This window comes from Penicillium alfredii, assembly GCF_028826965.1.
Source record: "Penicillium alfredii strain IBT 34128 chromosome Unknown utg000010l_segment0_segment0, whole genome shotgun sequence".
NCBI lineage: Eukaryota > Fungi > Ascomycota > Eurotiomycetes > Eurotiales > Aspergillaceae > Penicillium > Penicillium alfredii.
This window is the reverse complement of record NW_026622707.1, coordinates 765,111-787,065: the sequence shown is the minus strand read 5'-3', so window position 1 is coordinate 787,065 and position 21,955 is coordinate 765,111. Positions and strand designations below refer to the sequence as shown.

At 51.8% G+C, this 21,955-nt stretch overlaps 6 protein-coding genes across 6 annotated transcripts; 1 reads left to right on the top strand and 5 right to left on the bottom strand.

Annotated features, from left to right (window-relative positions):
* Window positions 1-5,214: 5,214 nt before the first annotated feature.
* On the bottom strand, window positions 5,215-5,663 carry NUU61_007845 (uncharacterized protein; the record flags this gene model as incomplete). Its single annotated transcript, XM_056658370.1, has 2 exons — window positions 5,215-5,406; window positions 5,535-5,663. 2 exons carry the CDS (start codon window positions 5,661-5,663, stop codon window positions 5,215-5,217), a joined length of 321 nt encoding a protein of 106 aa, XP_056508663.1.
* Window positions 5,664-6,658: 995 nt separating this feature from the next.
* NUU61_007844 (TauD/TfdA dioxygenase family protein) lies at window positions 6,659-7,920 on the bottom strand (the record flags this gene model as incomplete). The annotated part of the gene is made up of 4 exons (XM_056658369.1): window positions 6,659-6,813; window positions 6,875-7,249; window positions 7,309-7,638; window positions 7,698-7,920. 4 exons carry the CDS (start codon window positions 7,918-7,920, stop codon window positions 6,659-6,661), a joined length of 1,083 nt encoding a protein of 360 aa, XP_056508662.1.
* A 1,289-nt stretch (window positions 7,921-9,209) lies between these two features.
* Window positions 9,210-13,041, bottom strand: NUU61_007843 (glycerophosphocholine phosphodiesterase; the record flags this gene model as incomplete). The annotated part of the gene is made up of 4 exons (XM_056658368.1): window positions 9,210-9,437; window positions 9,506-9,906; window positions 9,982-12,813; window positions 12,906-13,041. The coding sequence occupies 4 exons, from the start codon at window positions 13,039-13,041 to the stop codon at window positions 9,210-9,212; spliced, it is 3,597 nt and encodes a 1,198-aa protein (XP_056508661.1).
* Window positions 13,042-14,290: 1,249 nt separating this feature from the next.
* Window positions 14,291-16,942, bottom strand: NUU61_007842 (UNC45-central domain-containing protein; the record flags this gene model as incomplete). The annotated part of the gene is made up of 2 exons (XM_056658367.1): window positions 14,291-16,723; window positions 16,865-16,942. 2 exons carry the CDS (start codon window positions 16,940-16,942, stop codon window positions 14,291-14,293), a joined length of 2,511 nt encoding a protein of 836 aa, XP_056508660.1.
* A 1,045-nt stretch (window positions 16,943-17,987) lies between these two features.
* Window positions 17,988-19,198, top strand: NUU61_007841 (TFIIH/NER complex subunit TFB4; the record flags this gene model as incomplete). The annotated part of the gene is made up of 2 exons (XM_056658366.1): window positions 17,988-18,033; window positions 18,099-19,198. 2 exons carry the CDS (start codon window positions 17,988-17,990, stop codon window positions 19,196-19,198), a joined length of 1,146 nt encoding a protein of 381 aa, XP_056508659.1.
* Window positions 19,199-19,783: 585 nt separating this feature from the next.
* NUU61_007840 (threonine aspartase 1) lies at window positions 19,784-21,480 on the bottom strand (the record flags this gene model as incomplete). Its single annotated transcript, XM_056658365.1, has 5 exons — window positions 19,784-19,891; window positions 19,944-20,053; window positions 20,114-21,037; window positions 21,111-21,310; window positions 21,374-21,480. 5 exons carry the CDS (start codon window positions 21,478-21,480, stop codon window positions 19,784-19,786), a joined length of 1,449 nt encoding a protein of 482 aa, XP_056508658.1.
* Between the last annotated feature and the right edge of the window lie 475 nt (window positions 21,481-21,955).

The window sequence follows — 21,955 nt, the reverse complement described above, 5'->3', positions numbered from 1 at the left end:
CGATCTAGTTATCGAGTTGTCGAAATATCGAGTCTTGAGTCCTTGAAATGAATATCTAATTGTATATCTCCCTCGATTAAGAGAGTGTTGTTCACATGGTGACTCTATATAATCATGGTACGTTCATCCATGGATGTTCTCCCAGTCCCAACAAAATGAACCCCTTTACCAAAGATTGAAAACTAATAATTCTCTCGTAAATGCACCACCTTACGCCATTCTCCCATACCGCACTAGCAATGTCGATGTTCATTTACCAAACCCCTGGGACCTCCGCAAAGACCGGATTGCCGCCACCTCGTGGCTGGAACCTGAAACAGCAGAAAGGAAGAAAAGGAATAATAGCATGGGAATGAGGCCATGGAGATCAACCGGCATCTGCATCCTTGGGTCAGGCAACAACTGGATAGTCTGTTTTTTTTTTCCTTTTTCTTTTTTCCTTGAGTAAACTATGGGGTCCACTCAAGTAGCTCTCGGGGGGTGACACCGGACAGGGTCAATGCCGCGGCAGCCAAAGAAAAAAAACAAAACAAAACACATTGCCCCTCCACAGACCCAGACATGGGTATGTATGTTGCCCCATAACGCTAGCAGAAACGCGGTTGATCGACGCATGATCCTGATGGGCCATTGTAGACTGGTTATCTAGACTATCAAGAGGTAGATTTCTTTAGGCTCCATGATCAGCTGGGTTTGTTGAGCCATTGTAGACTGGTTATATAGACTATCAAGAGGTAGATTCCTTTGGGCTCCATGATCAGCTGGGTTTGTTGAGCCATGGTTTTGGCTGAAATCCATGGCAGCTCGCTCCGATGCATTTCCAAGCGTAGTCTTGAGACGTTTTGCAATTTAACATGGGCCTTGAATGTTTTCATATTTCATATTCCATCTATTTCGTGTTCGTGTTCGTGTTCTATAATGGCTATTCTTATAACTCTCATAACAACATCCATGTCGTCAGGTCTCTTTCCTTAGATCTCTCTCATGTATCAGCGCCTGGGCAACGGGCAACTTTCTTGGATGCTAAAGGTTGTCTATGCATTCGAACGGGAAAAGGGAGCTAGTGTAGACCCCGGCGAAAGCCGAACAGAGTATTAAACGTAGATAGACTTACGTGCCTCCCATGGCACCACCCCTTTTGGCCGTTCCAGACATTGTGAAGTGTGTAAAGTGTTTCCGATAACGCAGGTCCTAATCTCGACAGATGCGGCTCGGGGCTGCGGTGGGACCTGTACCTGAAGCCGGGGCTGCATGGCGATCGTTGAGGATATTGATCCCATGCCCCTATTTCAAATACCCTTAATCTCTGGAGAGGAAGGGAGGGGGGAGAGGAGGGAAGAGAGAAGTGGGTGGGTGGGTGAGCACGAAGGAATGGCTTCTACAAGGTTTATTGCTCATATACATGGAACTAGCCTGAAATGGTCAACCCGTATGCCCCGAGCGTTCAATAGTGGGTCTGTTCAAGGGCAACCCAGAGAAGATTAGTGGCGCACATCTTCGGAGTATTAGTTTTAGCTACGGAGAAACCCTAGCTGATCAAGCCCGGACTTTCCGCGCAGTGGCTCCGGGCTTTGTGGAAGTGCGTGATTATTGCAACACAGTTTGCCCGACTTGTGCATAGAATTGCAACTATGCAAAGCTGAGTGGACTATCTGGCCAATCGCTGAATTTATAGGGTGGCTAGGGTGGTTCTCGGGCTTGATACTATTATACTATTCTCAGGGACGCACCTAGCAGAGGCTGAAGTGGTAAGGGGTTATTTTGTGTTACTAAACGTGTGGCCTTCCTACGCCCGGTTTCTAGGAATCTATTCTCAACACTTGCTCTTTCGTTGAGACAAGTCCTATTGTGCCGGGCGAAAGCCCTAATAGAGAGAAGGGGGTTGATTAAGTCTCGGGAGGATCGCCCCCGGGGGCTGCCCCTAGGATGCTTCAGCACCAGAACAGAAATCACAGCATTAAGAATTAGCAAAGATAAAATAATAGAAAAAGAGAAAAAAAGAATTAGGAATATTTAAAAATATTACGGCCCTTTTAGCAGATCCCGTAGGATTTGCCCCTGCACTATATTCTTCGCACGCGTCACGGGATAGTATCCGAGGGTCTGGATAGCCGAGACGTCATGGCTTGGATTCGAAACGCACTTGTGCAAATCGATGCAGGTCCAGTTGAGGAGATCCGTCGGGCATGTGGTAAAACTAAAACCTTAAAAATAGAATCGGTTTCTCAGGGGTTGCCCTTTCGGTCTTTTCAGCCATGGGGAAGCAAGTAAAGTGTAGGTTGGTTCAATTATTCGAAATACTCTCAATGCCCCCCAAATGAAACGACCTTTGGTATGGAGTATGGGGCATAGATTTGTTGGATCGTCTTTTCCATGGTGAGTTTTTCGATTTCGAAGCTCCGGCTTCGCTGTATGCTATCATTTCTTTCTTCCTTTTTTTTCTTTTTCTTTTTGTTGCCAGTTTACTGACTTAACCCTAGAAAATCATGAACAGACGAAATCCGACTCTTGCTATACGAATCTTGAAAGCTTGCCTTCCGGCCAATTCCCAGTATGCTGAGATGTACTGAGGCACAAAATGGCTTTTTGAACAATCCTGGGCGACTATGCAAACCACGAAAGAGGTCTCTGTATATTGCTCTGCACATGTCGTGATCATGCTTTCCCGGACCGTGATGTAATTCTCCATGGGTGCTGAACGCGGGCGACGACTGCGAGGATCAGGTCTTAAGACCTGACTTGTAGCCCTTCATCGCATTCCACACGAAAGTCCTCCCAGAAGATTGTTTCCTAAAGGATATTTCCCTCCTTGTAATATCGGCACATCTTCCACGTCGTTGGTTCGGCCAGTCGCACAAAGATGTTGGGAGTCGTGAGAAGCTCTCTGTCGCAGCGGACGGGTACGAGTATCGCAATGGAACCGATGGAAAGAAATGAGTATGTTCTCGGTGTACACCAATATCCCTGACTGTGACTCCCATTTCTTTTTGCTGGTCATCCGATAACTGCAGGTCGCGCCAATCCGGCCAACGAGTCATGAACGATTCATCCTGAACCGCGGGGATAGCCAAGGCGACTTTCAGCTCAGCAGTCCTTGGTAGTTATTGCAGGTCTCTCGGGACGATGGTAACATGGTTGAAAGTTTCCGTGTGCGAGTTCAAGACGGAGTAAGGCGAATCGTTGCGCGGTTGTCGGTCTGCTGGTTGGGTATTCGAGGCACTCATCGTGAAGGAAATCACGATTAATATACCTTCTCAAGCGGTGGGCGCCTTGGACGCCTGGCAGTCAAGAGTAGCCACGAATATGAAGATTTCCTCTACTCTGATCAACGCTTGACATTGTGTTTTCGTTGCTATACTATCTCCCACGGGTTAGGGTTTCTCAACGGTAGACCTGTGTCCCTTTGTCCTTGCACGTTCACTCTTGCTTCGCATCAAACGAATCTATGCGACTCATTAACGCCGAAATGGAAGAGCCCGACATCCACTACTCTCTGTGCCGGAGTTCCCGTTCAAGATGGGGTTTATATTTTTGGAACCTTTGCTCAATGCGACCATTAGTGACGATTGCTCTTATGCTTGGGCCCACTTCACATAGGCCAATGCATTGGCATCTCCAGTCGTTTCTCCGTACGAAATCTATGGATAGTCCGCCATTTCTGTCGGGGTTGCGTGCCTTGGCAAGGACTCGGGGGTTGTCTATTTTTGAGGGCCCAAACTCATGGGATTTCAGCCCCTGAAGTTCCATGCACCCCGTATAGTATGTCAACTCCGTTCAAACGTGCAGAGGTAGGTTGGATGATCGTAATTCACAAGTCAAGGACATACACTACTATAGCCTTGTCGATCCGGCCGTGTATACTAAAAATAGCATGCATGCCCAATGTCGGTGCCCGGAAAAAACAATTAGCCAATACAATCATGCTAAAGAATATTCAAATATATATATATATATATTTATTTATTTATTTATTTATTTATTATCATTGTTATTATGCATAAACCATGGTCATAGGACCAGCCACTGTAGCCGGGTTCATTTCGGAAGGGCCAGGAGGTCGAAGCACACAACCGTACATGCGCTAATGCACCTCCCCACACGCTATTTTTATACTCAAAAAACTACCTTCTGTCACCATCCGCCACTTCTTTTTCCCCTGGCCTGTGCCCGTGGCTTTGGGGGGTCATTAGCGTCCCCATAACCCATGTCTCCCGCGTTTCATGTTTCAGCCCTGGCATGCGTTCGTACCGATCGGGGGGCCGATGGAGATCTCCTTCTTGCCCTGTCTTTTTTTCTTTCCTCTTCTTTTTCTTCTTCTTCTTCTCTTTTGCCAAGGGTCCGTGCCCTCGTGGCAATTGGAGTGGATCAGGGATCTTCTCCCCCCTTCTCTCCAAAGACCGAGGATTTCCGAGCTGGCCCCCTAAACACACACATACTCTGCACACACAAATGCAGGTACTATTTTTCGGGTATATGATCAACAGGACAATGCGGTCTTCGCGGATGTTTCAGTTGAGCTTAAAATAGAGCTTGGACCGGCATAGATATACATAAATATTCTTATTATCATTACTAGTATTAGTATTTTATTTTATTTTTCCATTTATCTTCTATTTTTAATGAACTTCTGTTTCATTTATTTTGATTTAATCTATTCTTTGGTGCCCTGATCAGTCTCCTGACCGGTGTCCACGAGTAGAAAGCGTCACTGCGTCATCTGGAGAAAGGATTCGGCTTGGCATTCGGGTTCTGGATTTATGGCTAAAAAAAAAGGAGCAATAGTGAGGGGGTGCTTGAGTCCCCGAGTCGAAGGGTAGAAAACTGTAGTGACCTGAATCTGAGACAAAGATGGAAACTTGGGTGAATGTGGACAGAAACCTCTTGTACTATAATCAGCGAGGAAAGGGGGAGATGAGTACAGTCTACTTTGGATACATATGTATGACTTTCACCTATCACTAATATTCATCCCTTGTTGCAAGCAACAACAAGTGAGTTGATCAAAGTGTTTGTATCTTACCTCTCATTTCTTCTTCATTCGTACATGCCCCAACAAATTTCTGACATGGACAAATCCAGGCCGCGAATTCTCAACCACAACTTGACCAGTCTTCGCAACTAAAGCCCGCAATGCCTTCCTCTCTGCCTCATCACATTGAGGAGCCCCTTTCCGGGGAATTCGTCTGTCACGATCACCACGTCTCTCCTCAAATGCTAGATACCGGCCAGGGAAAAGGCCGAAAACAAAGTACACCGGCTCGAGGCGCCGCGGTCCTTGGTGCCAAGACCATCCAGGACTCGGTCCATTGTCACCAGGCCCTCGAACTCGACTGTTGCGGATGCAGCGATAGCAATCCAATCCGAGAAGGATCGTCTTGCCAAACAGAGCGAGATGGCATAGTCTTTCTGTGATGGGAATGAGCCAGTAACATGGCTGGGAATTGAGGGAGGTCCGAATAGGTTGCTGAGCAAAACAAAAAAGTGAGTTAGCACCGTTCCCCTTCTTTATTTTGTATTAGATCATTTCAACAAACCTCATTCACCAAGACCCAATTTTCGGGGTGGGGAGCTGAGAATGCCAGTCTCAAGGTTTTCAACTGGGCTTGTTGCAGAGTTTCTCGAATGCTCCGTTCCAAGTATGGGCATTCTTCATCCGAAGGCATAGCAGCTTGGAGACCTTGAACAGCCAATTCCCCCAACCCTGAAACTCCTCGGATCCCGAAGAAAAAGGTAACCAATATAGTGTACCAACGGCAAGTTCGACAAGACCCCTCAGATGAGACTTTTAAATTGAGAGCTATGCGGCGAAGATCTCGAAACATGCCAAATTGAGTCATGGCCGCGACGAACCCATGATCTCCAAGCAAGAGATCGTCCATCTTTTTATTGAACAGATGCCAGCCATGCCAGTCATAAAACTCCCGCAGCTATTTGATTTTTTTTAAACAGTCAGTGCATGTACTCGAATACAATATCGCCATAATGGACAAAATGCATGGTTGATACATACCTCTGGCGAGTTGATTTCTGGGGAAACCATCAATATGCTCTGTACAGCATATTTTGACCTAGAGCCTGCGTCAAGGCCACTTCTGCTTCGGCCGTATGACTTAATCTGGAGTGTCTCTGGGAGTCTTCGCAGTGCCTCTCTGGTGACTTGAACCCAGGAATGGCTGACAACGCTCAGCGAGACCAGAGAACCATGGTCTTGGATGAAGGATGCAATGAGAAGACGGATCTCTACTGGAAGAGACCATCCTTAGGGTTTTGCGAGTGAAAGAGGTAGAATGTAGAGAGATGGATGAGAGGTAAAAGTGAAGAATAAGAGGGTGGAGTTTGAAGTGGATAGAGAGTGTGTGGATGAAGACAGAGTGAAAGAGAGAACAGAGAGAGAAAGATAGGTAAAAAAAAATACACAAGGTGATAAATAAAGCTTAAGTCAATCAATGTTTGCTCCTCTTCACTAGTATAGGCTTACCTTCTTTTATAGGATAGACTTGGGGAATATCCTTAGAAAACCCACTTTGAAGTCGTAAATATTTCCAATATACTTCGGAAATAGGAATAGCTCATATAGTATATAATTCACTCTAATATAGGGCGTTGATAGAACTGCCTATAGCAACTGACTTTCCCACTAGAAAATGCATATATCTTCTTATTCATCACCAGCAAGTGCCTCCCGTCTCCCAATACTGTTAGGATCCAGGTATGGCCGTTCCCCAAGCCCTACGACCCGATGCCCAGTCCGAAGACCAAGATCCTCATAGTCCCACGTCGCAGCGTGGTATACTGACCGGTTATCCCAGATAGCTGCAACCACAACATTAGCCACCGAACGACCCCTCTCAAACACATCACCAGAGATACGTACCCAGATCATTCGAGTTCTGCCAGCGAAGCCGCACCTGCAGATCATGGTTCTCTACAATGAGATTTACAAACCAGTTCAAGAGGTGTCGACTCTCCTCCTCAGCCAGGCCATTAATCTTCTCGACGTGCGATCCCACCGCAAAGACACTCTTCCACCCAGTGACCGGGTTGGTGCGAATGACCGGGTGCACGGCGCGCAGCTCGTCGCCGACATTCTCAGGGGCTCCACGCGCTCCGGAATACACCTCGAACCCGCTCTCCTTGGCAACCTGGTTAAAGCGCGGCTGGGCATACGTTGCCGTTAGGCTCTCCAGAAATTTCTGGTATGGCTCTGAGATACGATCGTACACCTCGTACCCGGAGGCCCACAGCGTATCTGTGGAAACATGAGCCATGCATGAAACAACCAAAAGGGAAAAGGGGAATAGTACATACCACCACCAGTCTTGGGAAGGTCCGTCAGACGCAGAATTGTATAGTCGCTCGGGATGGGCTCAAAGGTGATATCGCTGTGCCATTCCCGTCTGGCAGTCTGCTTGCGCTGGTTGCGGTCCTTGTATAGCTTCTTTCGCTGCTCGGAGCTGATCACACTGATCTCGTCGTCCTTGACGCTGTGCTCTCGGCCTGAGTTTGAGACCGGGTGGATATGCAGCCCGGACGTGCTTGGTTTGCCTGAGAGTTCGCCGAGGCGTTGGGCTAGTTCCTTCTGCAGTTCGTCGTCCAGAGCGTCCTGGTTCCGGAAGAAGACTACACCTCGTTGGGAAACTGGGTTGGGTGAGCATCGAGTCCGCTTTGAGAGTCTTGGGGGTAAAGTTTCATCTCACCAGTGAGAGCAAGCTCCCGGAGTAGCTCGTCTGAGTTGGGGGCGCGCAGGAAATCTTTCAGACTGGCGTTGGGGAACTCCCGGCCGATGGCTGGGGTGACATCGAAGGACTCAAAGGCATCCAGAGTCCCGTTTGACTTGAGTGGCACTCTTTCAAGGCCCTTTAAGGTAATCTTATCTTCCTGGATGGGAACCACGGGAGTAGTTTCTGTGATAGAGGCCATAGTAGAGGCAGAGACAGGTAGGCAGGCAGAAAGATGAGGCAGTAGGTAAAGAACTTTGAAAAAGTAATTTAGCAGATTTACAATTCAGACTATATGGACCATCTCCTTCTTTATACTTGATGAAGTACAAGCGCTGTCGGCCATCGGCTAACAATATCAACTCAGAGAAGACATCATGCTACAACCCCGCAGAAGTATACGGACAACTGTCGCATATTTCTGTCGAAAGCACGTCTTCCGCATTACATAAAATGAAGAGAAGATAACAGTCAGAGTGTTTAGTAAAAGAAGTTGCCATTCGCAATCCACCCTGGCGATGAAACAATATGTCCTGGAGGTTGCGCAACCGGGATTACAAATGACAGCAACCTCCAACTTATATCCAGTATTTATGCAAGTCTACATGCACATGTTTGTTTTCGAGGCTTGTCTCCGAAGCACACCATATATATATTGTCTATGTCAATTTGCGGGGTTCCGGGCCTTGCTGAATGCAAATCGAGTTGAACCATACAAGGCACAAAACTAAATCTATATATATCCATGGATAGATAGGTAAATACAGACTGGAAACTCGCTGAATCAACTCCCTCTTCGTCTCCTCTCTTTACTCTTATCAGAGTGCATTTTCGTGGTTTCGGATTCTGGCCCGCCACTTCTTGTCGCCGTTGGCATTAACGGGATGATCTAGCCTCCGATAATCTAGATGCCTGTACCGTCTTGTGAAATTGCTCGGGAGTCAAGCAAGATAAGAGACCCCGTGTATTAGCTGCAAATGGCATCTTGCTAGGCGGAAATCACATCATCGCGTCCATGGGTTGGCTACGCATCTCGCCTAATGAACCTGGGAGTATGCATGTATTATATTCATTCTAAGGAGCATTCTCTCGGCTGATGCTTTTGTAGGAGGGAGGGAGATCGAGCCATACAATGAATTAACCCAACAATTCTCACCTGGCCACCTGGCGAGCTGCGGCATTAGCGTGGACATGCGTGGAGATGGTTCCAGCCTCGAGAATGCCTATTATTTTGTACTTATACAGTACAGATCTTCGATAGCTTCAATTGTAACAATTTTTTCAAAAGTCATTCACATTCAAGCTGTTGAAGCTGGCACCCAGCCTAACAAGATACCTATAGACAAACCAATGCACAATATACATTGTAATGGTATAGACACGGACAATGGGCACACGAAGTGCGTTTTGGAAAAGATCAAACAAAGAACAAAGTTATGAACAATCGCTCCCAAAGACTCTTTTTTTTCTCTCTTTTGGCGAATCTTCGGTTTAGAGGATGACAGACGGGTTCAGGTTTGGGCTGGGATGGCTTTTGCGGACGTGCTCGGGTACAGGCACCGCGTCCTTGGCCACATCTGCGGCATTGTCCCCCACAGGAGCCGGGTTCGGGGATGGACCCGGGGTGCGCTCGCTCTTGTTCTGACGCTGGATGAGGCCGTTGGTAATGCCGAGGACGGAGTCGACGATCACGGCGTCGATACCTTCAGCGACTTGGTACTGTAGTCCCAGTGTGTTAGTATCGTACAGATAAAAGCAAATACTCTCTGTAAAAGGGGCCGACTTACATCCACGTTGACACCGTCGTTGTTCAAAACACCGTACGAGACACACACCAAACCGGACTCCTTGACAATCCGCACAAGCCGCGGGCACAACACCAGTGGCTCGGCCTGCGTGACAATACCGAGCAGATTCCAACGCGAGGCGAACCGCACCGCCTCCTGGATACTGCTAGCGCGAATATCGCCGACAGGAGAAGCACCGGCATCAGTCAAGAACAGAACCGGGATCGACGGCTGCTTAAAGGACAGCAGGAGACAGATATCCGGGTTGAAGCTGGAGAACAGCACGTCACGGTCGCCGTTCAAATCATAAACCTTGGTCAGGACAGTGTCGACAAAGGAGTTAAGTTCGACGGCATAGGTGTCCATCTCCTCTTCCTCGCTCTCATGAAGCATGGGGTACTCTGTATTCAGGCGATCCTGGGGGTCAGAATCGTCGAAAATGTAACTGCTCTTCTACGGGGTCACTGGAAACTCACTCAATTCGATGTTGAAGCCGACTGGCTGCGGGATCTTCTTGAACAGCTCCTCCAGCGTGGCGAACGGCGCCTGGATGTGCTCGCCACGAGTATTCCCCTTGAATCCCTTCTTCTTGAAGTCGCGCGTGTGTTTGATCTTCTCGGTCAGTTCCGCCGGATTATACTCGGAACCGCCAACCGACATGGACCGTTGGCGCGGCGGGAGATCGCCGTTGGCATCCACACCCTCGGGCAACACATTCCGGTGCCGACCCTTGCCGAGTTCCAGGAACTGATCCAAGGTCATAGTGTGAACAGGGGCGTCGATGCCCGTCTCGCTGACCAGGAAGTCGTGGTAAATGACCGGCACGTGGTCCTTGGTAAGCTGAACATCGAATTCAACGTACGACGCGCCCAGGTTGGCCGCTGCAATAAATGACTGGATCGTGTTCTCTCCCAGCTGCAATGAATTGCGACTGGCCATGTTCTTGCCCAGGCCGCGGTGTCCAATGACCATCGTCGAGCTCATGGACCGCCAGTAGGTCTGGTTGCCGGTGATGGACATGTTGGGGTGCTTGAATGGGGTGATGATGAGAAAGTTGAAAGTCACAGACCCAATCACATCCAAGGTGTTCGCGGCAACAATGGGCACAGTAGAATCACCCTTGAGATTGATACGTTGGGAGCCCACCGTGGGCTTGACACTGGACAGCAGCGCCACACCACGGCCGACAACCTGGTCCTTTGATCCCGAATAGGTGGGCACCAGATCGAAAAGAAGACGCACCTTGCTCGCATCAGCGGTGTGGAACACAATGGGCTCGGTCGAGATATTTTCCTGCACCGGCAGGTCAATCACCTCTGGCTCGCCGTGCGCGCCGCTGGCGGTGACCACCAGGGACAGAGCCGTATCTAGCTGCGTGGCATGGGCGTTTTCCATCGGGATGCGATCGAGGTTAACAGTGACAAGTGGCTTCCGCATGTCCATGGTCCCCAGGCTGACCAGAATCATGGTCTCATCGGTGAGATACCGGTGTCCAAAAGTCTTAATAGGCTCAGAATTCCGTAGCCCAGAACTCCCGGCGGAGGTCGGGCCCGGCGTGTTCGACCTTCGATCTGAGAGAGACGACTGGGTAGGGGGCGAGCCCGAGGGAGAGGAATGGACGGTCAAAGTAGTGGGTCCAGCTACCTCAGGCTCGGCAGCGGGAGGCCCAGGGCTGACTTTGGCCAGACACCGAGCGATGGCGAGATGGCCTCGCAGTGCAGCATGCTCCTTGGCCGTCCAACCGGACGAATCGAACCGGTCAACATCCGCGCCGGCAGCAATAAGCAGCTTAGCGACGCTCAACGAGCCGTCCACGCACGCAATAAACAGTGGTGTCCACGCGTACGTGTTTTCCGCCAGGTCGGTGTCGGCCTTTTGGTAATCTGTGCCATCGAGCAGGATCTTCGCGCACTCGGCGTGTCCGAAACGAGCCGCAACATGCAGCGCCGTCTCGCCCTGCTCATCCTGGTAGTTGATGTCAACGCCGGCATCGACCAGGAGATGGACGATATCAACAAAATTGGCCTTGGTAGCCAACGCTAGCACCGCGCTGGACTTGGACACTTGTTTCCGGATGGCGCCCTTATCCTGAGAGAGATCCTGCGAATCCTCGGAATCAAGGAGGCATCGAGTCGTCTTCGGGTGACCACCCACCACACTGAGATGCAGCGGGGCCCACCCATCATTGTCCTGCCACAAAGGCCCGTCAATGCCCTCGCTGACATCGAACATCTCCCACGCCTTGAGATGCTCGATAATAACCTCACACACCACTTTGAAGCCGTACTGTGCGGCATAGTGCAACGGTGTGCGTCCAGACAGATCTTTCGCCACCAGAGCCTCCCGCTGGTTGGGACGCAGCTCATCCAGCATGTACTGCAGTAAAGCAACGGTCGAATCATCGCGACCCAGTTGCTGAGGCATGTTGGTCTCTTTAACCACAGAGCGCGGCGGCTGCAGGGTCGGCGGCGCAGCGGGGGTAATGTAACGAGACGTCTCAGGAGGGAAATCGAGAACCATTGAGGCTGCGGGCTCAGAGTCGCTGGTCGACTGTTCACGGCCGATAGAGATGACCAGACGATGCAGGCAATTACGCCGATTGATGTCGTCATCTTCCTCCAAGGTGTCCACGCGGCTCAGGAGCGCAGCGGCGCAAGACCGCGAGCGGTGCAAGATGGAGCGCTGGATCAAAGTTTTGAGAACCTTAGAGAAAACGGCCTCACCAGCTTCGTCGGCCGCAGACTTCAGGGTCTCGAGTAATTCCAGCAAAACGTGAGTATCATCCTTGCGAAGCGCATCGTCGACAGCGGTAATAACACTTGGGGGCAAGTTGAGATAAGGCCGCGACGCGCCCCGCTTCAATGAAAGAGACGAATGCGTGGAACTGGCATCATCGGCCAGCTTCTCGTCCGCCTTAGACTGGTCGGCGATGATCGCCATCCACGCATTGATGCGCTCCTGGGCCTTGGCCACACGCGCATTCGAGGCGAACGGTGCGGGATCGACCTTGGTCTCCAGGTATCGCTTCTGAGCCTGAGCACCGACCTTTTTGTCCAGCTTCTTCGTAATCTTGACAAAACCACGGCGATTGACCTCACCATACCACTGCAATCGGCGCAAATGATAGCGCAGGTCCAGAAGAGCCTCGCGCAGATCATGTCGGTCCTCGGGCTCGAGATGATGCCGGCCTTCCATAGAATATCCATATCGGTCCTCCAGCAGCTTCAGACGACGGGTGTAGTCGGCATGTTTCTTGTTGTAGAAATAATCGACATCCTCAAGATTTCGATCCAGCGAGTAGAAGAATCCTAGAGACCCAAACGAAAGGAACAAAAGAAACAGGGCATCCTGGTCAGAAGAGCGACGGCGCAAGGAACAATTTGCAAAGCACCGGGCTTACCAGCCAAGTCAGCCTCCTGGCCCGCTTTGATTTGCTCGGCCGCAGACTTGATGAGCTTCTTCAATGCCTTGTACTTGATATAGGAGGCACTCCACTCCGGCACTGTGAACTGGGACAAATTGCGCCCAAACTTCATGTTGGTGGTTCTGGCGGTCCTGACAACTGTACACACCCGCCAATATGTTCCACCAACTTATATCCACCGAGGCACAAAGCCCACGTCTGAGAAAATGAACAGCGATAAGAGAGTGACTCGAGTCTAACCTGAATATCACAGTGGAATTAGGTGAGTAGGCGAACGTAGGGAAGGGAGGTAATGTGCGCCATCAATGAGAGAGGCGGGATGGGGGTGAAGAGGAAAAGAGAAGTGTGGAAGAGACCAAGCTCAAAAAGCACCTGTGCCTGGCGATGTGGGGTCAGTAGACATGCGGTGAGGAAGAAAAAAATTGATTCACGCACGAAGATCCCAGAATGTGGACGATACGATGTGATGTGAGAGGCGACAGAAAGGAAGCTCCCAGATCAAACCAGCTGGAGGTGTGCGTGCCGCGGCGGCAGTGATTTGTCGATCCGTGGGGTTGAGCTCCACGGTTCCATTGAGGCGTTTTACAAGAGAAGGCCTTACGACTTGGCCCTCAGCTCATTCACCGCATGCCAAGAATTGTCGGTAATACGGTGGACCAGGAGGGTTGCAAATATACCATCTGGCTCGAGTATGATAAAGCAATGCTTAACCCCGAAGCCTGGTGACTCGGGTGAGTCGAGAGATGCCCAGAGGACATACGCAACCTACACGGTGGCTCGGAGTAGATATGGCGGATGAACGTAGCATCGTAGTGATTCAGCGCAGATTGTCTGGGGAAGGTCAGGGGGGCATGTGAGGGAGATAAAAGCAGAGTAAAACAAAAAGAAAGAAAATACAATTCAGAAGGTTAAAGAAGAGGGGAGCTACAAAAGAACCATTGCAAGCGGGACTGTCCCTACCCAACATGCCCGATGGCCATGATGCAATCCCTGCACGCCCTTGGCAGTCATGTCCAAAATATACATTCAAGCCATTCAATTCATTCATCTATAAAAGACCAGTCGTATGCAACACTCAACTCGCGCCAAGTCCCAACAAAACAGACGCCGTGGGTCGGAAGAAAAGAAAACAATTCGCTTAACGGTCGGTCGCTGTGCTCATGATCTGGGGAAAGGCAAAGAATTCATCCAAGCATACAAGAATTAAAACATGAAACTCCAGCGATAAACACCAGACCAGCCTATCCCGAATCCACATGCAAATAGAGTCAAAAAGTAAACCCGAGAGGTCTCCGCAGAGACCAAACAGACAAAATCCAAGGCAGCAAGTCATCATAAAAGAGAAGGTTAGGTGGTCATTGTCACTGGCTGATCAATGGCTTTAGAGCCTCGACGCCCACCTGCAGAACAGCGGGATTCGAGGTCTTCTTGAGGCACGCGGTGAGAATGTCCACACCCTCAGCAGCTCGAACGGCGGCCTTGGCTCGCACACCAATGTCGCCGGATGCCATGCAGGTCAGGTTGCGCACACATACGACGCCCCGGTGAAGCAAAGCATCGTCGTCCTCCTGGCAGAGGCCCAATAGCAGCTCCACTCCACGTGGCCGATCCAGGACTGCCGCCATAGCCGCATCAAATTCAGTCAGCATGGCGAGAGCCCCACCGGCGGCTCGCCGAGTCGCAAAGTCATCCGCGTCGGCCAGCGCCAGTAGGATGTGAAGGCGCTGGGCAGCTCGCTTGGACCCATCGGCAAACTTAATGACGCCAGATTCGCAGGTCATCAGGTTACAGACCAGCTCACAGGCGGCACGCTGAACGCGAACATTACTGGACAGAAGGAGATCCTCCACGGCGTCCCATCCTTCCCGCACAATGAGTTCCGGGGCAGAGTCATCGTGTGGATAGGATGCAAGGTTTGTCAGAGCAAGTAGACTCTCAAACACCGGGAGGAGGTCACGGGGCTGATCGGCCGAAAAACTGGCTGTCTCCGGCGACGAGAGGAGAGAAAGTAGAGGACGCACGGCGGTAGTGACTTGGGGAAACCCGGAAGACGGAAAGACGTTTGAAGGATCGACGGAGATAAGAATTCGGGCCAATGCGTGCGACGCGTTCTGCGTCGTTTCGCTGAGAGCAGGCAAGGGAGTGCCTTGTTTCGGAACCGTAAGACTAAGCAAGAGCTTCACCGCACCCTGCTGGGCCAGAGTTCCACGAGACTTTTGATTCTTCGCCAAGGCCAGAAGGATTTTCGCTGCAAGGTCGTGGACAGAGGGCAGAGCCAGTCGACCGCACTCGGCCAGCAACGACATGATACCCGCATTGATGATAGCGCCACAACGCTGCAGCACGGCCTCGTCATCGTTTCGAATATCTGGCGCAGCCCTTGCCTTCCCCGTCGAGATATCGGCGTAGTCTTTCAGCTGCGACATTTTCTTCTGTTCCTCGGAGAGATTGGGCAGGAATTGGGTGAGGTTCACGATGACCATCAGCCCACCATAGAGGACAGAGGAATCCCGAGTATACTGTTGAAGCGCTATGATGAACTCACGCAGAAACGCAGGGTCCTCGGCTAATTGCTCTTTGACGGCCGGCTTGACCGAAGAATAGGCCAGTCCCTCAATTGCGTGAGGAGTGTTTTCACCCTTATTTTCAGACATCAGTCCCTTGAATCGTTGAACCAGCTCCGGGACCTCGCTGTTCTCCTCCTGAACCTTACCGTTGCCTGAGGATGGCTCGATCTCGGATGCTCGGATCTTCGCCAGGACCACCGCCGCCAATTCCGAGGCCTCGTCGCTGCCGTTGGTCAACATGTGCGACAGCCAGTCGGAGAACTTTTTAGAAATCGCCTCGCGACATGGCCGGTTGATGCACGCAGCATTCAGCAGCTCTAGCACAGGGACCTGGACTTTCTTGGTCTTGGCGTCTCGCGAGACCATCGGAGCCAAGGATGCCATAAATTCATCTGTCAAGAATAGATGGGCGGCAGCAGGAGGAGCCACAGGGAAGACAGCAGCCAACGCGGAAAAGGCCACCACCACATCGTCAAAGCGGCCGCGGGCAATCATCGCCGCAATCAGGGTCGAAAACTTCTTCTCGCCCGTCTCCTTGGACACCTCGAGATATTTCGCCGTGGCCAAAGTCGCCTGGCTCCGCAATTCCAGCGGCAGCCGATTGTCCAACGACAACAAAATCACTTCGAACCCTTCGTCATCAATCAGGTGTTGCAGTCGCCCTGCGTCAACCGCGAGCAACCGGGTGATTCCCTTCAGCGAGCGACCATCCAAATCATGGCCAGACTCCATCAACTTGGCAAGGAACAGCTGGAACAGTTCACTCTCGCAGTGCGACCGGGTATCCTCCGATGGCCACACATTAGGGTCCAACACAACTGTGTCCAAGCATACCGCAGCACTGTCGCCTCGGTCGTAGATTTCATCGAAAAATGTAGTGACGGAGATTTGCAGCTGTGACGAGAAGAACTGTCGAACGCTCGCGTGCTGTCGAACCAACCCAGAGATTATATCGTCCTGGAGCGGGGACAGGGTATGCGGCCGTTGTGCCAACAAGAGCTTCAACGATTCCAAGGCGACACTCTCCGGAGATTTCAGCCCGTCCCGGCCCAGATAGGCCACCGCCTCTTTTCCTGCCTGTTCATCTTTGCCGGTTGCATAGCGCTGGCAGAGATCCAACAGCTGGTGACTGTTTTCTTCTTCTTGCTGGACTTTGAGAAAGGCGGCCTTGACTTCGGGGTGGTCGGAGGCGATGGAAAACGCCTCTCGGAGATTTCGGGACGCCGCCTGTTCGACGCAGATTTTAGCATGCAGAGTTCCCAAGAAGCATAGCTAGCAAAATGACAACAGAAGGAGATGCAAAAATGTAGAAAATGGCATAAATAGGGATGGAAGGAAAGTAAAAGAGCTCAAGCACGGGTCGCGTACCTCTCGGTGGCCGGCGTCGACCAGTTCGACAGCCTCCCGTGCCAGGTGTACAGCGCGCTCCTCGCCCGTTTGGACCATTGCAGGGGAGAAGCGAGAAGAACAGCACAATTCCCGAAAAGAATTGAGGGTCAAGTGTGCGAAATCAAATCATTTAAGAGCGGAAAAGCGAAGCGGTCGAAACTTTTTTTTGTGAGGGGGGGGGAGGCGGAGAAAAGAGGATCACCGATTTATCAGATGAAGCCACGAAGGCAGAAGGCAGAAGGGGGAAGGGGGAAGGGGATAAGAAAAGCAATGACTATGTTTCAAGATTAGTTTCTTGGAAGATTTGCTTTTTGGCTGAGAAGTCTCGAGGCTCCTGAAATACCCAACTCCCTAACCCCCCCCCCGGTCCCCCCACTCTCCCCCATTCCCATCCACGGCCATTATCAACATGCTGATAAGAGATCCAACCACAGCGACTGTCGCCCACACGTTTTGATACGGAACTAGCAGCTTTCCGTCTTGGTAGGTGGTCTGTACTTGGTATACTTGGTACTTGGGATACTGAACCTCGGGCATCCCTCAACATCTCAATATCTCAACATCTACAATTCCACCGCACACGTCGATTTGAGGAATTGTGTCGCTGTGCCACCCTGACAGTGATCTCCCTGTCGGATTCGCACGGTTGCACCATGCGTTCTCCCATATACAGAGTAGCTGATATCATCGATGATCGACTCTCTGGTCGATCCCAGACGTGGATTACGCCCCAGGGGTTTGATCCACGACTTGGCGCTGCACTAGAGGTCTTGGGACGGTGAGCAGTGCCACCTTCCAGGGATGTATGGGAGTGGTGGAAGAGAGGTGTAGAAAGACACCAGGATCAATAGTCTGCAGAATCATGCCCCCTTGGGATTTCCCCCGAATGTCAAGTGGTTATCGTCCCGTGACGAGCTTATCGTACCCTCTTGGCTCCCACGTCAACTTTCCCTCCGTCCAAGCTGGACGCTGGAAGCCGTCCCAAGTAATCCTCACTTGTGTCTTTTTTTTCGCATCGGACTTGACCTTCTCTCTGATCCGGTCTTGCGCAACCAGGCTCAGAGACCATGTTCCGTCTTCGCTGATCATTTGGCCTGGCACAATGAACTCCGTCGATGCATCCGAGCATTACGAGCTAGGGACCACCGGTCTGTTGCCTCGCTCAGTCTTCAGGCGATCTATTGGGCTAATCATCGCAACCCCCACGCCACAGACCTCGCCCCGTCCCTCCTCACCGTCATCGTCGACACCAACCCGCACGCCTGGGCAGCCCTCGAAGGCTCACTCCCTCTCTCCCGAGCCATCGCAAACATCCTCGTCTTCATCAATGCCCACCTGGCCTGCAACTACGCCAACGAGGTTGCCGTCGTCGCCTCACACAGTCACAAAGCCGCCTGGCTCTACCCCGTCGAGCAGGCTTCCACCGAGAACGGATCCGCTGACCATGATGGCGACGTGACCATGAACGGCGACAGCGATGGCACCGCAGCCACCACCACACAAACCAACAAATACCGGCCGTTCCGCATAGTCGAAGAACAGGTCAACCGCAACCTGCAGGCACTGCTCCAATCCACAGCCGCCACCGAGGTCCGCGGCAACACGTCGACAATGCTCGCCGGCGCGCTAACCCTAGCCCTGAGCCACATCAACCGGCGCACAATCGCCTGGGCCGTGGAACACGGCGGCGCAGACCTGGAAGACACAGCCGCGGAGGTCGGCACCGGCGCGGCGACGACGAGCGGGAACCGGTTCTCCGCGACCGGCAGCGACGACGAGCGGCTGCAGAGCCGGATCCTGATCATCTCGGTCAGCGGGTCCAGCGACTCGGCGCACCAGTATATCCCCGTGATGAACAGCATCTTCGCGTGCCAGCGCCTGCACATCCCCATCGACGTGTGCAAGCTCAGCGGCGACGCCGTCTTCCTGCAGCAAGCGTCCGATGCCACCCGCGGCGTGTACATGGCACTGGCTGAGCCGCGCGGCCTGCTGCAGTACCTGATGATGGCGTTTCTGCCTGACCAGCGCTCGCGCCGCCATCTGGTGCTCCCGACTCGTGTCGATGTTGACTTTCGGGCGGCGTGCTTCTGCCATCGCCGTGTCGTCGATGTCGGCTTCGTCTGCTCTATTTGTCTCAGTATTTTCTGTGAACCGCCTCCTGGAAATGCCTGCCTCACGTGCGGCACCCAGCTGGATCCTGGTGATTATGGGGCAACGCCGGCTCTGCTGCCCCGGAAAAAGAAGAAGAAGAAGCGGGTCAATGGGGCTTCGGCGACAGGTACCCCCATATCCACGCCGACGCCGGGTCCTTGATCTCTTCTCTCATATATAGGGACCGAAAAAAAAAAAAAAAAAATCATCTATTGTCTTTTTCCCCAGTCCGAGAAGAGCATATTGTCCTAGGGAGTTGCCTATCTTCTAGACAGATACATGGTCATTGGATTTAGGTGCAGGCAGCTCTGTTGGATTTTTTAGGGAAGCTATGGACAAGCGCAGAACACACTAGGCATTTGGCACAGAGACACTGGCCGCGAATGCGGGTTCGCCGGCGACTCTCGGGAGAACTGGAAAAAGAGCCACCTCAGTGAAGGAATGGGGCCATCGATGCTTCAGGTACGCACCGGTCGCTATGCTGGAACGGAACGCCGAGGATGCAAGATGAAACATAGAAAGAAATTCGCCATGTGCAAACTAGGGAATCATTCGAAATGGAAAAGAATGCTCATAAGAGCCAAAGTCACCTACTGGGGTGGCTGGATGGGGGATACTTTGCAATGCGTAGTTTCGAATCGCCTGGGTGCGAACGATGTGAGGCATTAGGAGTCTGTCGTGCCGTTAGTTCTTGTCCTTGTCTGACCTTGCGATATAATGTGGACGCGTCCATGGATGCTGAACTTACTACTTCAACCGAATCATAGAACCGCCCTGGGCAATAATGCCGCGCCGCTTGGTCCGGGACATCACGCAAGCAGGCTTGGAGTCCTTCATGGACATAGACGCGATCGCCTATATCAGGTTTTAGTAATAAGCTTTGGGGGGTGGTCATGATCGTACTTACGAACGAGTCAGTGTTGTGCGCAAAGTAAAAGGCAATTGAGTCCTCAGTCTTCTTGACAGCCATAATCCCGATGGCCCCGAAGATGTTGCTGTCGCCCACGGTCGGGTGATCTAACATAGAAGGACAGTGTTAGTTTCATGATAGTCCGGTGCAGGGTCAGGGTAACGAACCCAAGAATTCATTCTTGATCATCGAAGTAATCGCTTCCTCTTCGGTAGTGCGGTCAAACTTGCAGCCTTCGGCCTTGCGTTGGCTGTAGTAAATCCGGTTTGCGCAGGTGCTGGCCGCCAAAGTCGTGGCAATGTGCTCGCCAGTCCCAGAAGTAACAACGGCCACGGAAGTTTGCTCGGGATCATACGGGTCTACTGGAATGACATATGTGCCAATGCCCAGGAGTGCAGCAGGTCCAACTCGGCCCGCGGGTTTCATTCCAATGCCACCAGAGGAAGATCCAGCCGCAATGTTTCCGTACTGGTCAATGGCAATTACTCCAACAGTGTCGGTGACCATGTCGACTTCGTCACTGGGAGGCTGAGTGTTACTTGTATGTCTCGACTCGGGGGTGGGCTTCGCAGATTGCATTGGGTTGGCCGAGGTATCCTCGGAATGCTGCACCTTCTCTCGGGATGCCGACTGTCGCTTTGGCAGATCACCGTCCAGAGACTTCCCGTCTTTCATACGGCTGGAACTGGAGCTATCACTATCCACTTCATTGGAAGCGATCTTGGTCTCCTTGTTCAGGAGCTCGCTCTCCGGTTCGATCTGGAAGTCACACGGGAATCCGGGAAGGCCGGCACGCTCGAGGCGAGTAGACAGGGGAGTCAGGGGTCGGCGAATCCAAGGATCTGTCTCCCCCTTGTCTATATTCGGATGTTCGCGTTCCCAGCGTGCAATTTCCTGGGTCCAGATTTTCCATCGTCCCATGGAAGTGGGAGAAATCATGGCACCGTCGGGTACAACCACAACTCCATGATTCCAGGCGAAATCTTTGGCCCCTTGGCCGACTAGGAAGTTGGGTGGCACCTGCTGCAAGCTCAGGGAAACGTTTGAGTGGTCATAGATCCTCCGCGCCAGCATTATTGGATTCTTGACATCTATAATTCGAGCATCAGAGCCGGTCCACGGTGCCAAGGCTTCGGGTGACAGCAAGTGGATAAGGTAACTTACTGGGCACAGCTCCAGCGGCACCGCTGCGGCCTCGATGGTCAACAATTGTCGCATCCCCTTCTACTACCCCTTTCTCGTTCAGATTGCTGCCGTATCCAGCATTGGTGATGGGCGCATCCTCGAGAATCATAAGGGCCACCTCGGTAGCATCAACCGACGACGAGCCATTCTTCAGAAAGGCCATGCCGGCTCTGGCTGCCCTAGCATCAGTCCTACCATTAGCTACCTCCATATCAGACATGCCCACCTAGACACCCACTTACTTGGAACAAGCATCTAGATGCTTGTGTTGGTTCTCGATGCTGTGGTGGCCTGCTCCGGCATGGACAAAGATGGCACAACTGTCATCGTGAAATTTGATGTCCACCATCTTGGATCAGGCGGATAGGAGTCCAGTTATGTAGCTCAATCACACTACAGGTGCTATTGACCGGAAGCTCTGAGTGTTTGAGAAGCTGAGTTGATAGGCAAAGTCGGCAATCGGTCGGTCAGCGAGTTCAACTTACTCATGCAAGGTCTTGTCCTCGACTGAAGCGATTGGACCTATGACCTGGCCTGGGGGGTGCCAGAGCCCTTGAGCACTTGATTGTTTAGGGACCGGTATTAAAGCGAGAGAAGATCGCTGGGACTGGAGTATATCTGTGCTGGCGAAGAGTGAAGCGGCGCGCGGAGAAAGAGTGAAGAACCACCACACACGACGTACCTCATGAGAAGAGGGAGAACAATAAAGAATGAAATAATAAAAGAGAGACTGGCTTAGGGATGGAGTGTGCAAAGAGAGAGAAAGCTGTGGATCTGTTGCAGGCTGCGTTCCGCGGGGGTCTCGGTGGTGCCTTCCATATTTC